At 40.3% G+C, this 16132-nt stretch overlaps 1 protein-coding gene across 1 annotated transcript; it reads right to left on the bottom strand.

Moving 5' to 3' along the window:
• Window positions 1–239: 239 nt before the first annotated feature.
• LOC128644397 (uncharacterized) lies at window positions 240–15851 on the bottom strand. Its single transcript, XM_053697024.1, has 7 exons — window positions 14709–15851; window positions 12180–12335; window positions 10798–10911; window positions 10343–10456; window positions 8094–8198; window positions 4468–4572; window positions 240–2220 (listed from the first exon to the last, which is right to left on the bottom strand). Exons 2-7 carry the CDS (start codon window positions 12229–12231, stop codon window positions 2069–2071), a joined length of 642 nt encoding a protein of 213 aa, XP_053552999.1. The 5' UTR covers window positions 12232–12335; window positions 14709–15851; the 3' UTR covers window positions 240–2068.
• Window positions 15852–16132: the final 281 nt, after the last annotated feature.

Raw genomic sequence — 16132 nt, forward strand, 5'->3', positions numbered from 1 at the left:
ATCTGAAGATGCAACATCCATACGCCCTGTACAGTGAGAATATAATTGTATTGTGTGTACCCTACATGCCTCACAGACAACATATGTGCATACTCGCCTGTAACCTGTGTAACTTGTGTGCCTCAGACACAACATATTTCTACACTTACCTGTAAAACGTATTACTCAGACACAACATATGTGTACATCAAACTGTAATCTTCATCCCTCAGACACACCACAAATGCACTCACCTGTAATCTTCATCCCTCTGACACAACAAACATGCACACTCACCTGTAACCTTCATCCCTCTGACACAACATACATGCACACTCACCTGTAATCTGCATCCCTCTGACACAACATACATGCACTCACCTGTAACCTTCATCCTTCTGACACAACATACATGCACACTCACCTGTAACCTTCATCCCTCTGACACAACATACATGCACACTCACCTGTAACCTTCATTCCTCTGACACAACATACATGCACACTCACCTGTAACCTTCATTCCTCTGACACAACATACATGCACACTCACCTGTAACCTTCATTCCTCTGACACAACATACATGCACACTTACCTGTAACCTTCATCCCTCAGACACACCACAAATGCACACTCACCTGTAACCTTCATCCCTCTGACACAACATACATGCACACTTATCTGTAACCTTCATCCCTCTGACACAACATACATGCACACTTATCTGTAACCTTCATCCCTCTGACACAACATACATACACTTACCTGTAACCTTCATCCCTCTGACACAACATACATGCACACTCACCTGTAACCTTCATCCCTCTGACACAACATACATGCACACTCACCTGTAACCTTCATCCCTCTGACACAACATACATGCACACTCGCCTGTAACCTTCATTCCTCTGACACAACATACATGCACACTTACCTGTAACCTTCATCCCTCTGACACAACATACATGCACACTCACCTGTAACCTTCATCCCTCTGACACAACATACATGCACACTCACCTGTAACCTTCATCCCTCTGACACAACATACATGCACACTCACCTGTAACCTTCATCCCTCAGACACACCACAAATGCATTCATCTGTAATCTTCATCCCTCTGACACAACACAAATGCACACTTACATGTAATCTTCATCCCTCAGACACAACATACATGCACACTCACCTGTAATCTTCATCCCTCTGACACAACATACATGCATACTCACCTGTAACCTTCATCCCTCTGACACAACATACATGCACACTCACCTGTAACCTTCATCCCTCTGACACAACATACATGCATACTCACCTGTAACCTTCATCCCTCTGACACAACATACATGCACACTCACCTGTAATCTTCATCCCTCAGACACACCACAAATGCACTCACCTGTAATCTTCATCCCTCTGACACAACACAAATGCACACTTACATGTAATCTTCATCCCTCAGACACACCACAAATGCACTCACCTGTAATCTTCATCCCTCTGACACAACATACATGCACACTCACCTGTAACCTTCATCCCTCTGACACAACATACATGCACACTCACCTGTAACCTTCATCCCTCTGACACAACATACATGCACACTCACCTGTAACCTTCATCCCTCTGACACAACATACATGCACACTCACCTTTAACCTTCATTCCTCTGACACAACATACATGCACACTCACCTTTAACCTTCATTCCTCTGACACAACATACATGCACACTCACCTTTAACCTTCATTCCTCTGACACAACATACATGCACACTCACCTGTAACCTTCATTCCTCTGACACAACATACATGCACACTCACCTGTAACCTTCATCCCTCTGACACAACATACATGCACACTCACCTGTAACCTTCATCCCTCTGACACAACATACATGCACACTCACCTGTAACCTTCATCCCTCTGACACAACATACATGCACACTCACCTGTAACCTTCATCCCTCTAACACAACATACATGCACGCTCACCTGTAACCTTCAACCCTCTGACACAACATACATGCACACTTATCTGTAACCTTCATCCCTCTGACACAACATACATGCACACTCACCTGTAATCTGCATCCTTCAGACACAACACAAGTGCACACTCACCTGAGCTGATACGGTCACTGGTTTCATAATCTGGAGCTTTCACCTGACGCCTCACACACAGATCTTCTGTTATCTCAACTTTCACTATATCAGCGTTATCTTCATCTGTACAAATAAAGAAGATTCAGTTTTATATCCTATGATCTAGTTTTATAACTTTACCATCAAAGAGTGTGTGTATTTCTCAGATAGACAATAGCACCAAATACACAAACTGTGGTACTTTTCTTCTGTTCTTTTTATTTTTTAGCTTAAAGACTACAACATCTGTACACACCCTCCTGTAACCAGCGTATATCATAGACAACATCTGTACACACCCTCCTGTAACCAGAGTATCTCATAGACAACATACGTACACACTCACCTGTAACCAGAGTATCTCATAGACAACATACGTACCCACTCACCTGTAACCAGAGTATCTCATAGACAACATACGTACCCACTCACCTGTAAGCAGAGTATCTCATAGACAACATATGAACACACTCACCTGTAAGCATAGTATATCATAGACAACATATGAACACACTCACCTGTAACCAGCTTATCTCATAGACAACATATGAACACACTCACCTGTAACCAGAGTATCTCATAGACAACATACGTACACACTCACCTGTAACCAGCTTATCTCATAGACAACATATGTACACACTCACCTGTAACCAGAGTATCTCATAGACAACATACGTACCCACTCACCTGTAACCAGAGTATCTCATAGACAACATATGTACACACTCACCTGTAACCAGAGTATCTCATAGACAACATATGTACACACTCACCTGTAACCAGCGTATCTCATAGACAACATATGTACCCACTCACCTATAACCAGCATATCTCATAGACAACATATGAACACACTTACTTGTAACCAGAGTATCTCATAGACAACATCTGTACACACTCACCTGTAACCAGAGTATCTCATAGACAACATACGTACCCACTCACCTGTAACCAGAGTATCTCATAGACAACATACGTACCCACTCACCTGTAACCAGAGTATCTCATAGACAACACACGTACCCACTCACCTGTAAGCAGAGTATCTCATAGACAACATATGAACACACTCTCCTGTAAGCATAGTATATCATAGACAACATATGAACACACTCACCTGTAACCAGCTTATCTCATAGACAACATATGAACACACTCACCTGTAACCAGAGTATCTCATAGACAACATATGTACACACTCACCTGTAACCAGAGTATCTCATAGACAACATATGTACACACTCACCTGTAACCAGCGTATCTCATAGACAACATATGTACACACTCACCTGTAACCAGAGTATCTCATAGACAACATCTGTACACACGTACCTGTAACCAGCGTATATCATTAACAACATATGTACACACTCACCGGTAACCAGCTTATCTCATAGACAACATATGTACAAACTCACCTGTAACCAGAGTATTTCATAGACAACATATGTACCCACTCACCTGTAACCAGAGTATCTCATTAACAACAAATGTACACACTCACCTGTAACCAGCGTATCTCATAGACAACATATGTACACACTCACCTTTAACCAGAGTATCTCATAGACAACATTTGTACACACTCACCTGTAACCAGCGTATCTCATTAACAACATATGTACACACTCACCTGTAACCAGCGTATCTCATTAACAACATATGTACACACTCACCTGTAACCAGCGTATCTCATAGACAACCTACGTTAACACTCCTCCATAAGCCCCAATCTTCATCCCTCTGACACAACATACATGCACACTCACCTGTAATCTTAATCTCTCTGACACAACATACATGCACACTTACCTGTAACCTTCATCCCTCTGACACAACATACATGCACACTTACCTGTAACCTTCATCCCTCTGACACAACATACATGCACACTCACCTGTAACCTTCATCCCTCTGACACAACATACATGCACACTCACCTGTAACCTTCATCCCTCTGACACAACATACATGCACACTCACCTGTAACCTTCATCCCTCTGACACAACATAAGTGCACACTCACCTCTAACCTTCATCCCTCTTACACAACATACATGCACACTCACCTGTAACCTTCATCCCTCTGACACAACATACATGCACACTTACCTGTAACCTTCATCCCTCTGACACAACAAACATGCACACTCACCTGTAACCTTCATCCCTCTGACACAACATACATGCACACTTACCTGTAACCTTCATCCCTCTGACACAACATACATGCACACTTACCTGTAACCTTCATCCCTCTGACACAACATACATGCACACTCACCTGTAATCTGCATCCTTCAGACACAACACAAGTGCACACTCACCTGAGCTGATACGGTCACTGATTTCATAATCTGGAGCTTTCACCTGACGCCTCACACACAGATCTTCTGTTATCTCAACTTTCACTATATCAGCGTTATCTTCATCTGTACAAATAAAGAAGATTCACTTTTATATCCTATGATCTAGTTTTATAACTTTACCATAAAAGAGTATGTGTATTTCTCAGATAGACACTAGCACCAAATACACAAACTGTGGTACTTTCTTCTGTTCTTTTATTATTTAGCTTAAAGACTACAACATCTGTACACACCCTCCTGTAACCAGAGTATCTCATAGACAACATATGTACACACTTACCTGTAACCAGAGTATCTCATAGACAACATATGTACACACTCACCTGTAACCAGCGTATCTCATAGACAACATATGTACACACTCACCTGTAACCAGAGTATCTCATAGACAACATCTGTACACACTCACCTGTAACCAGCGTATCTCATAGACAACATCTGTACACACTCACCTGTAACCAGCGTATCTCATTAACAACATATGTACACACTCACCTGTAACCAGCGTATCTCATAGACAACCTACGTTAACACTCCTCCATAAGCCCCAAGCCTCAGACACAACACGTGCACTCATCTATAAAATGCTTTCCTTAGACACAACATACATGTACACTTACCTGTAACTTGTGTGCCTCAGACATAACATATTTGTGCACTTACCTGTAACCCATATTACTCAGACACAACATATGTGTACATCGAACTGTAACCTTCATCCCTCTGACACAACATACATGCACACTCACCTGTAAACTGCATCCCTCTGACACAACATACATGCACACTCACCTGTAACCTTCATCCCTCTGACACAACATACATGCACACTTACCTGTAACCTTCATCCCTCTGACACAACATACATGCACACTCACCTGTAACCTTCATCCCTCTGACACAACATACATGCACACTCACCTGTAACCTTCATCCCTCAGACACACCACAAATGCACACTCACCTGTAACCTTCATTCCTCTGACACAACATACATGCACACTCACCTGTAAACTGCATCCCTCTGACACAACATACATGCACACTCACCTGTAACCTTCATCCCTCTGACACAACATACATGCACACTTACCTGTAACCTTCATCCCTCTGACACAACATACATGCACACTCACCTGTAACCTTCATCCCTCTGACACAACATACATGCACACTCACCTGTAACCTTCATCCCTCAGACACACCACAAATGCACACTCACCTGTAACCTTCATCCCTCTGACACAACATACATGCACACTCACCTGTAACCTTCATTCCTCTGACACAACATACATGCACACTCACCTGTAATCTGCATCCCTCTGACACAACATACATGCACACTCACCTGTAACCTTCATTCCTCTGACACAACATACATGCACACTTACCTGTAACCTTCATCCCTCTGACACAACATACATGCACACTCACCTGTAATCTGCATCCCTCTGACACAACATACATGCACACTCACCTGTAACCTTCATCCCTCTGACACAACACAAATGCACACTCACCTGTAACCTTCAATCCCTCTGACACAACATACATGCACACTCACCTGTAACCTTCATCCCTCTGACACAACATACATGCACACTCACCTGTAACCTTCATTCCTCTGACACAACATACATGCACACTTACCTGTAACCTTCATCCCTCTGACACAACATACATGCACACTCACCTGTAACCTTCATCTCTCTGACACAACACAAATGCACACTCACCTGTAACCTTCATCCCTCTGACACAACATACATGCACACTCACCTGTAACCTTCATCCCTCTGACACAACATACATGCACACTCACCTGTAACCTTCATCCCTCTGACACAACATACATGCACACTCACCTGTAACCTTCATTCCTCTGACACAACATACATGCACACTCACCTGTAATCTGCATCCCTCTGACACAACATACATGCACACTCACCTGTAACCTTCATCCCTCTGACACAACACAAATGCACACTCACCTGTAACCTTCATCCCTCTGACACAACATACATGCACACTCACCTGTAATCTTCATCCCTCTGACACAACATACATGCACACTCACCTGTAACCTTCATCCCTCTGACACAACACAAATGCACACTCACCTGTAACCTTCATCCCTCTGACACAACATACATACACTTACCTGTAACCTTCATCCCTCTGACACAACATACATGCACACTCACCTGTAACCTTCATCCCTCTGACACAACATACATGCACACTCACCTGTAACCTTCATCCCTCTGACACAACATACATGCACACTTACCTGTAACCTTCAACCCCCTGACACAACATACATGCACACTTACCTGTAACCTTCATCCCTCTGACATAACATACATGCACACTCACCTATAATCTGCATCCTTCAGACACAACACAAGTGCACACTCACCTGTAACCTTCATCCCTCTGACATAACATACATGCACACTCACCTGTAACCTTCATCCCTCTGACACATCATACATGCACACTCACCTGTAACCTTCATCCCTCTGACACAACATACATGCACACTCACCTGTAACCTTCATCCCTCTGACACAACATACATGCACACTCACCTGTAACCTTCATCCCTCTGACACAACATACATGCACACTCACCTGTAACCTTCATCCCTCTGACACAACATACATGCACACTCACCTGTAACCTTCATCCCTCTGACACAACATACATGCACACTCACCTGTAACCTTCATTCCTCTGACACAACATACATGCACACTCACCTGTAATCTGCATCCCTCTGACACAACATACATGCACACTCACCTGTAACCTTCATCCCTCTGACACAACACAAATGCACACTCACCTGTAACCTTCATCCCTCTGACACAACATACATGCACACTCACCTGTAATCTTCATCCCTCTGACACAACATACATGCACACTCACCTGTAACCTTCATCCCTCTGACACAACACAAATGCACACTCACCTGTAACCTTCATCCCTCTGACACAACATACATACACTTACCTGTAACCTTCATCCCTCTGACACAACATACATGCACACTCACCTGTAACCTTCATCCCTCTGACACAACATACATGCACACTCACCTGTAACCTTCATCCCTCTGACACAACATACATGCACACTTACCTGTAACCTTCAACCCCCTGACACAACATACATGCACACTTACCTGTAACCTTCATCCCTCTGACATAACATACATGCACACTCACCTATAATCTGCATCCTTCAGACACAACACAAGTGCACACTCACCTGTAACCTTCATCCCTCTGACATAACATACATGCACACTCACCTGTAACCTTCATCCCTCTGACACATCATACATGCACACTCACCTGTAACCTTCCTCCCTCTGACACAACATACATGCACACTCACCTGTAACCTTCATCCCTCTGACACAACATACATGCACACTCACCTGTAACCTTCATCCCTCTGACACAACATACATGCACACTCACCTGTAACCTTCATCCCTCTGACACAACATACATGCACACTCACCTGTAATCTGCATCCTTCAGACACAACACAAGTGCACACTCACCTGGGCTGATACGGTCACTGGTTTCATAATCTGGAGCTTCCACCTGACGCCTCACACACAGATCTTCTGTTATCTCAACTTTCACTATATCAGCGTTATCTTCATCTGTACAAATAAAGAAGATTCAGTTTTATATCCTATGATCTAGTTTTATAACTTTACCATAAAAGAGTTTGTGTATTTCTCAGATAGACAATAGCACCAAATACACACATTGTGGTACTTTCTTCTGTTCTTTTAATTTTTTTTAGCTTAAAGACTTACTGTATATTGTTTATTTGCCATGTCCAGAAAAATATATTGTCCAACAAATAAAGAAAAGATAATTGAGATTAATACCAGTTAACTCACTTCTTCACACTGGAGGTGGTGACACAGTAATGAGCTACTAGCGAGGTATCCGGCTTTGTGTTATCATAAGGTGGTTAGACAGAACCCCAGAGTTTGTGAGGTGTAACTTTTTAAATAGTATAATCATGAGCTACACACTAACCTGTGTCTGCTGTGTAACCATCTGATAAATATAACTTATTTACATGAGACAAAATGATATAAACCTGAGCTACTCACTAACCTGTGTCTGCTGAGTAACCATCTGATAAATATAACTGTTATTTACATGAGACAAAATGATATAAACATGAGCTACTCACTAACCTGTGTCTGCTGTGTAACCATCTGAGAAATATAACTTATTTACATGAGACAAAATGATATAAACCTGAGCTACTCACTAACCTGTGTCTGCTGAGTAACCATCTGATAAATATAACTGTTATTTACATGAGACAAAATGATATAAACCTGAGCTACTCACTAACATGTGTCTGCTATGTAACCATCTGATAAATATAACTGTTATTTACATGAGACAAAATTATATAAACCTGAGTTACTCACTAACCTGTGTCTGCTGTGTAACCATCTGATAAATATAACTGTTATTTACATGACACACAATGATATAAACCTGAGCTACTCACTAACCTGTGTCTGCTGTGTGACCATCTGAGAAATATAACTGTTATTTACATGACACAAAATGATATAAACCTGAGCTACTCACTAACCTGTGTCTGCTGTGTAACCATCTGATAAATATAACTGTTATTTACATGACACAAAATGATATAAACCTGAGCTACTCACTAACCTGTGTCTGCTGTGTAACCATCTGATAAATATAACTGTTATTTACATGAGACAAAATGATATAAACCTGAGCTACTCACTAACCTGTGTCTGCTGTGTAACCATCTGATAAATATAACTGTTATTTACATGACACAAAATGATATAAACCTGAGCTACTCACTAATCTGTGTCTGCTGTGTAACCATCTGATAAATATAACTGTTATTTACATGAGACAAAATGATATAAACCTGAGCTACTCACTAACCTGTGTCTGCTGTGTAACCATCTGATAAATATAACAGTTATTTACATGACACACAATGATATAAACCTGAGCTACTCACTAACCTGTGTCTGCTGTGTAACCATCTGATAAATATAACTGTTATTTACATGACACAAAATGATATAAACCTGAGCTACTCACTAACATGTGTCTGCTATGTAACCATCTGATAAATATAACTGTTATTTACATGACACAAAATGCTATAAACCTGAGCTACTCACTAACCTGTGTCTGCTGTGTAACCATCTGATAAATATAACTGTTATTTACATGAGACAAAATGATATAAACCTGAGCTACTCACTAACCTGTGTCTGTTGTGTAACCATCTGATAAATATAACTGTTATGTACATGAGACAAAATGATATAAACCTGAGTTTCTCACTAACCTGTGTCTGCTGTGTAACCATCTGATAAATATAACTGTTATTTACATGACACAAAATGATATAAACCTGAGCTACTCACTAACCTGTGTCTGCTGTGTAACCATCTGATAAATATAACTGTTATTTACATGACACACAATGATATAAACCTGAGCTACTCACTAACCTGTGTCTGCTGTGTAACCATCTGATAAATATAACTGTTATTTACATGAGACAAAATGATATAAACCTGAGTTACTCACTAACCTGTGTCTGCTGTGTAACCATCTGATAAATATAACAGTTATTTACATGACACACAATGATATAAACCTGAGCTACTCACTAACCTGTGTCTGCTGTGTAACCATCTGATAAATATAACTTATTTACATGAGACAAAATGTCACCATCACATCATCTTCCCTTTACTTAATCAGTGCTAATCACCTGTAGCCGTATTTATAGGAACTTTATCCTCCTCAGTCTTCACCTGATCACACACATTCGGTTCTCCTCCGTGCTCAACTGCTGAACCATCTGTAGGCGTCACATCAGTACGGCCTGTACAGTGAGAATATACATGTGTGTGTAAGTAGTTTGTACCCTACATCCCTCAGACACAACATTTGTACACACTAACCACATGTACCTTACACATACTCACTTGCCTGTAACCTGTGTACTTCACACACACAACATACATGTACACTTACCTGTAATTCTCATGCATCAGAAACACACATGCATATACGCATGTAACATATGTACACACTCACATGAAACAGGTGTAAATCAGACACAACACATATGCACACTCCCTGTAACCCAAGTATCATAGATACAACACGAGACAAAATGAAGCCATCATAGACTTTTTCAGTTACTTAATATGCACTAATCACCTGTAGCTGTATTTATAGCTACTTCATCCTCCTCAGTCTTCACCTGATCATGTACATACGGCTCTCCTCTGTGTTCAACCGCTGAGCCATCTGTAGATGTCACATCAGTACGGCCTGTACAGTGAGAATATTTGTTAAATATAAAACTTACATCAAGTTACTATTTACAAAATTAGCAACAATTTACATTACAAAGCACTTTCTGCACATTTATATAAACACGACAATCTCATCTGATCTCTGTTATATGTCACTTGCTTGTAGTCAGTGTCACATTATGCATAGCTCTGTTAGCTTCTGCTAGTCTGTCATTTTCAATTACAATTTTTACCTTCATATATCAGGGCCTGACAAGTTTAAAATTATAGCAGCCAAATATATAGTAGCCAGAAATGTTTTTATTTCTTATTGTGTGTAGAAGATAAAAATGAAATATAATATAAAAAATATTATTTATTAGCTTCAGCATTAATATTAAAGCATATGTATATATAGGAAAGAGAGTACAACAAAATTGTAGATGTGTGGTTCTGAGCTTTGCAAATCTCTGTACAAGAACAGAGCAAGGCATTATCCAGAGCACATTTTGTAAGGAGAGTCTAGCACCGTGGCACCTGGGTTACTTGAGCTATGCTCTACCCTTAGTACAGGGGACAATGCATTAGCTAACGTACACATCTATATCATGTTATGTTACAATCTCCTCAATGTGTTTAATGTCTTTAAAAGGAGACTAAACACCTATTGCTTTTGTGTAAAGTTGTGCTTTGTCCCACGGTCCCTAGAGAGGCTAAACAGCAAATTGCTGCAAATCAGACAGCTGGTTTAGGTGATTTGCATGTTACAGATTTTGCTTTTTGACCTCTCTAGGGAGAGTAGAACAAACACAATCTTTACACAAACACAAGAGATATATAATGTCCTTTTAAATGACATGATAAGTGGCAACATAAATAATGACAGTGTATTGTAAAGCTTATGTACTGCACATAATGTTCCTTTGACCATTCTTTATAAACTAACATGTTTATCTGCCTCTATTTCCTGTGATTTTACTTTTTATTGTGATCAGATAATTTATGAGAATTTTCCGGCCAACCTGTGACACTGCAGCAGTGTGATTTATTCTAAATACAGAGACTGATAATGAGTGTGCACGTGGTGCTGAGAGTGTACATGTGGTGCTGAGTTCATTATTAACAAGACTAATAAACCAGCTTAATATAAGCTGCTGTTCAGTAGTAAAGGCTGTAAAGCGACAGCACACTACTGATTGTTATGTCCCTTTAAGACAATCAGATTACTGAGGTTTCTGGTTCGTTATTGTAAATATCCAATTCTGATGACAAAACCAGGTGACATGCACGTGACGTCCTGCTTACCTCCGTGTGTATCAGGAAGCTCTGAGGTTTGGTTCTCGGTCTTGTCAGACATTGTCTTGTTCAGCAACTGAATTTGTCAGATATAATTATAATGTTTCTGCTTTACTGGCAAACGCAGTGATCTGTATTGTATGTGATCTTCACAGTAACAGGAGCCTAAACACAGAGAGAGAGAGAGAGGGTTTTTAGTACATTTCATTGTCATAGGGGAAATTATGAATTATGGGTGAGCAACACCCATATCTGAGTTTTTTTTTGTGAGTTACCCGCACAAGTTATACTGTTTTTTTGTTTTGTTTGTTTTTTTAAAAGCAAACCAAACAGTTGTACAACATAATTTTAGTTTACAGAAATACCCTAATATTAAAAGTCATCATATTAAATACAATTTCCATAACATACATATTATAGAGAGGTTCCATTTGCCTCACATACACATACAGCTCCATTCCCTGTATCTTATATAGAGATATATAATATATTTTAGAGAGGATACCTCTACATATTAGATAAAGGATCCATGTTACTCACACACACACAGCCCTTCCCTAGAACCTTATACTAAGACATAACATATAGAGAGTTACAATCTGTTACATACACACACAGCACTGTATACACACAGAGATATAAAACAATAGAGAGGTACCATCTTACACACACCACCTTATAGACAGAAATATAATACTATAGAAAGGTACCATCTGTTACACATACAGTCTTTTGTACATAGACATATAACACTACAGATAAAGTACCATCTAACTTTAGTTTACATAAATATATCATACCAAATGCAAAAAAAGTTAGATTTTGTATCATTTTCTATAACATACATATTGTATTGCATAGAGGTTTCCTCTGCCTAACACACACAGCTCCCTTCCTAGTACCCTATATACATATATACAGCGAATATCTCTGTCTCACACACATATAGCCTCTCCGGTACCTTATACACAGATATATAAGATTATAGAGAGGTTCCCTTTGTCTCGCACAGATAGACACCCTTTAGTGCCGTCCGACAAGAAGAGCGTGCTGTGCAGAGACTTTTATTGCCATTCTCCACAATCGCCAAGTTGCAGTGCGGTGTGTAACAGTATGTTATGTTCTAGTCTAAGTTACTATTAATAATATATGGAGAAAAAAAACTTAGTAGGAGAATAAAACTCTGCGGTCACATTAGAGAATGTGATCGCAGAGTTTTATTCCCCTACTAAGTTTTCTTTTCTCCATATATTATTAGTCTATACTATCAGACTACAATGGGATGAATAGGCAATTTTGTTAATTTATTCTAGCTCAATACCTATCATTTTCTGTGGGAAGTGTTGCTTTTCAAAAAATGATAGAAGATTGGCCAAAGAGAAGGCTTACCTCCCATGTGCTCCTGCTAAACTGCATAACTTCATACTTCCTTGTTTAGCAAAGGCACAGGAGAACGTCAGGCACTATACTACAATAATTAAAACACAATTAATTGTAACCTATCAATAACATATTGATAGATTACAATTAATTGTGTTTTAATTAAAAGGACATGAAAGCTGTGCATTTCAAATTTAAATACAAAAATGTTTGGATAATACATGTTTGCACATGTATTTATTTTTAAAAGATATCCCAACTTTTGTAATAACTTTTTTTTTTCACGCACTGCTGTTACAGCATTATGCCTCATGCACTGTTTCAAGTGCCTGATGTGGGATTATTGCATACATTGAAAAGACAATGCATATTAATACATGTAGTGGGTATTAACAAATCCAGTGATATTTTCAAAAACAAGCACTTTTTTTATTGGGGGCGGGGCATCGCTGGGGGGGGGGCAGTTGGGATATGTGGTCACCCTACTATAGAGGTATCATCTTCCTCACACCACCTCTCCTCAGCATCTTAGACACAGGCATATAACACTACAGATCTGTCTCACACTCACATCACCTCTCCCCAGCACCTTATATACAGGCACATAACACTACAGATCTGTCTCACCCCACCTCTCCCCAGCACATTATACACAAGCACATAACACTACAGATCTGTCTTACACTCACACCACCTCTCCCCAGCACATTATACACAGGCACATAACACTACAGATCTGTCTCACACTCACACCACCTTATACACAGGTATATAACACTACAGATCTGTTTCACACTCACACCACCTCTCCCCAGCACCTTATACACAAGCACATAACACTACAGATCTGTCTCACACTCACACCACCTTATACACAGGTATATAACACTACAGATCTGTCTCACACTCACACCACCTCTCCCCAGCACCTTATACACAGGCACATAACACTACAGATCTGTCTCACACTCACTCCACCTCTTCCCAGCACCTTATACACAGGTATATAACACTACAGATCTTTCTCACACCACCTCTCCCCAGCACCTTATACACAGGCACATAACACTACAAAAGCTACACAATCATATCAAACAGTGAGTTACACATATTACACACATGACACAATTATACACAGTCTGCGCATCGTGTACTTACCTCACTATACATAAACAAGTAGCTGAGTAGTCAATATCTCCACGGTAGCGGCTAGATTCTATCCCTCTAAAGGACACTCTGACATCACAGCAGTCACGTGACTGCAGTGATCACATGGTACAGAGAGCTGAGTGAGGAAGCAGAGAAGTGCGGGAGACTCAAATCGAGGACATTTCTTGTTTTCCTTCTGCTGCTGTCTGTGTTTCGTCAGGAGTTGTTATCTGGGCTTATGCTGGACATGGAAGAAGCACTAATGTGAAAAAGGAGTGAGAAGAACGTCGGTTTTCATGAAGGAAGAAGCTGGGATCCTGATTATAGGCTGCTTTAAAACAGCCAGCCAGAGATTTGTAGATTGTCTTTTTTTCCAACTCTGAATAATGGGAACCTCATCTGTGCCTAGGATTTGTGCTAGAAACAGGAAGAACTGGTTGTGGGAAAATATTACACATGGGGCCCAACATTTGTTTTTATTCTTTATTTTCTAGGAGAGAAGCTGCTATCTGGGACTGCAGATGAGCAATGGGAAACCACTAAGATAAGTAAACCTGAACTTGTTGTCTTGTTTATGTTTGTGGGGGTATCAGTCAGTACATAATTAGTGAAATTCAGCTACAATTGTTAAGCTGTATATATGAAGCTTGCATTTAAAATGGACATTAATTCATAAGAACAGGAGTTAGTCAATATATATATCTTAACTACCTTCTTTATGTGCTGGTGTTACTACACTATGACACCAAGGGGATTATGGAAAGGAAGGGGTTAATGGCTGTTCTGTGTATGACTGATGGGGAATAGTTACAGTATTCTGTGTTACTGGTATGAATGGGCATTATTCTCTATTTCCCTGTGTGTAAATGTCTCTGTGTCTGTCTCCTTATGTATGTGATTTTCTCTGAGACAGAGACACAGAATGACAGACACACAGTGTACTTTTCTGTGTGTCTCTTTCTTTCTGTGTCCCTGTTTGTGTGTCTGTCTCTCCCTCTTTGTCACTTTTCTCGCTCTCTGTCACTCTTTTCATACTTTCACATTCTATCTGTCACTTTTTTTCTGTCTCTCATTTTCTCTTGTCACTCTTTCTCTGTCATTTTCTGTCTGTCACCCACGCTGCCTCTCTCCCTGTCACTCTCACTTGATGTCACTCTTGTTGTCCATCTCTTGCTGTCTCTCTCGCTGTCTCTTTTTCTCTCTCCCTTGCTGTCTGTCTCTCTCCCTTGCGGTCTCTCTCTCTCCCTTGCTGTCACACTGTTTCTCTCTACCTTGCTGTCTCTCTCCCTGTCACTTGCTGTCACTGTTCCTCTCTGACTATTCTATTTTACACTCTCTCTCTGTCACTAGCTTTCTCTCTCTTGCTGTCACATTCTTTCTGTCTCGCTGTCTCTCTCTCTTGCTTATAACACTTGCTGTCACTCGTCTTTTTC

The sequence above is a fragment of the Bombina bombina genome, unplaced genomic scaffold, assembly GCF_027579735.1.
Source record: "Bombina bombina isolate aBomBom1 unplaced genomic scaffold, aBomBom1.pri scaffold_2215, whole genome shotgun sequence".
Classification (NCBI taxonomy): Eukaryota; Metazoa; Chordata; class Amphibia; order Anura; family Bombinatoridae; genus Bombina; species Bombina bombina.

What these genes read in the sequence shown, in the direction of transcription:
- LOC128644397 (XM_053697024.1), bottom strand. Translation starts at nt 12,231, where the DNA reads ATGTCTGACAAGACCGAGAACCAAACCTCAGAGCTTCCTGATACACAC. An exon ending in CAGTGACCGTATCAGCCCAG is followed by an intron (nt 4,573 to 8,093) that starts GTGAGTGTGCAC and finishes TTATTTGTACAG; the next exon opens with ATGAAGATAACGCTGATATA. An exon ending in CAGTGACCGTATCAGCTCAG is followed by an intron (nt 2,221 to 4,467) that starts GTGAGTGTGCAC and finishes TTATTTGTACAG; the next exon opens with ATGAAGATAACGCTGATATA.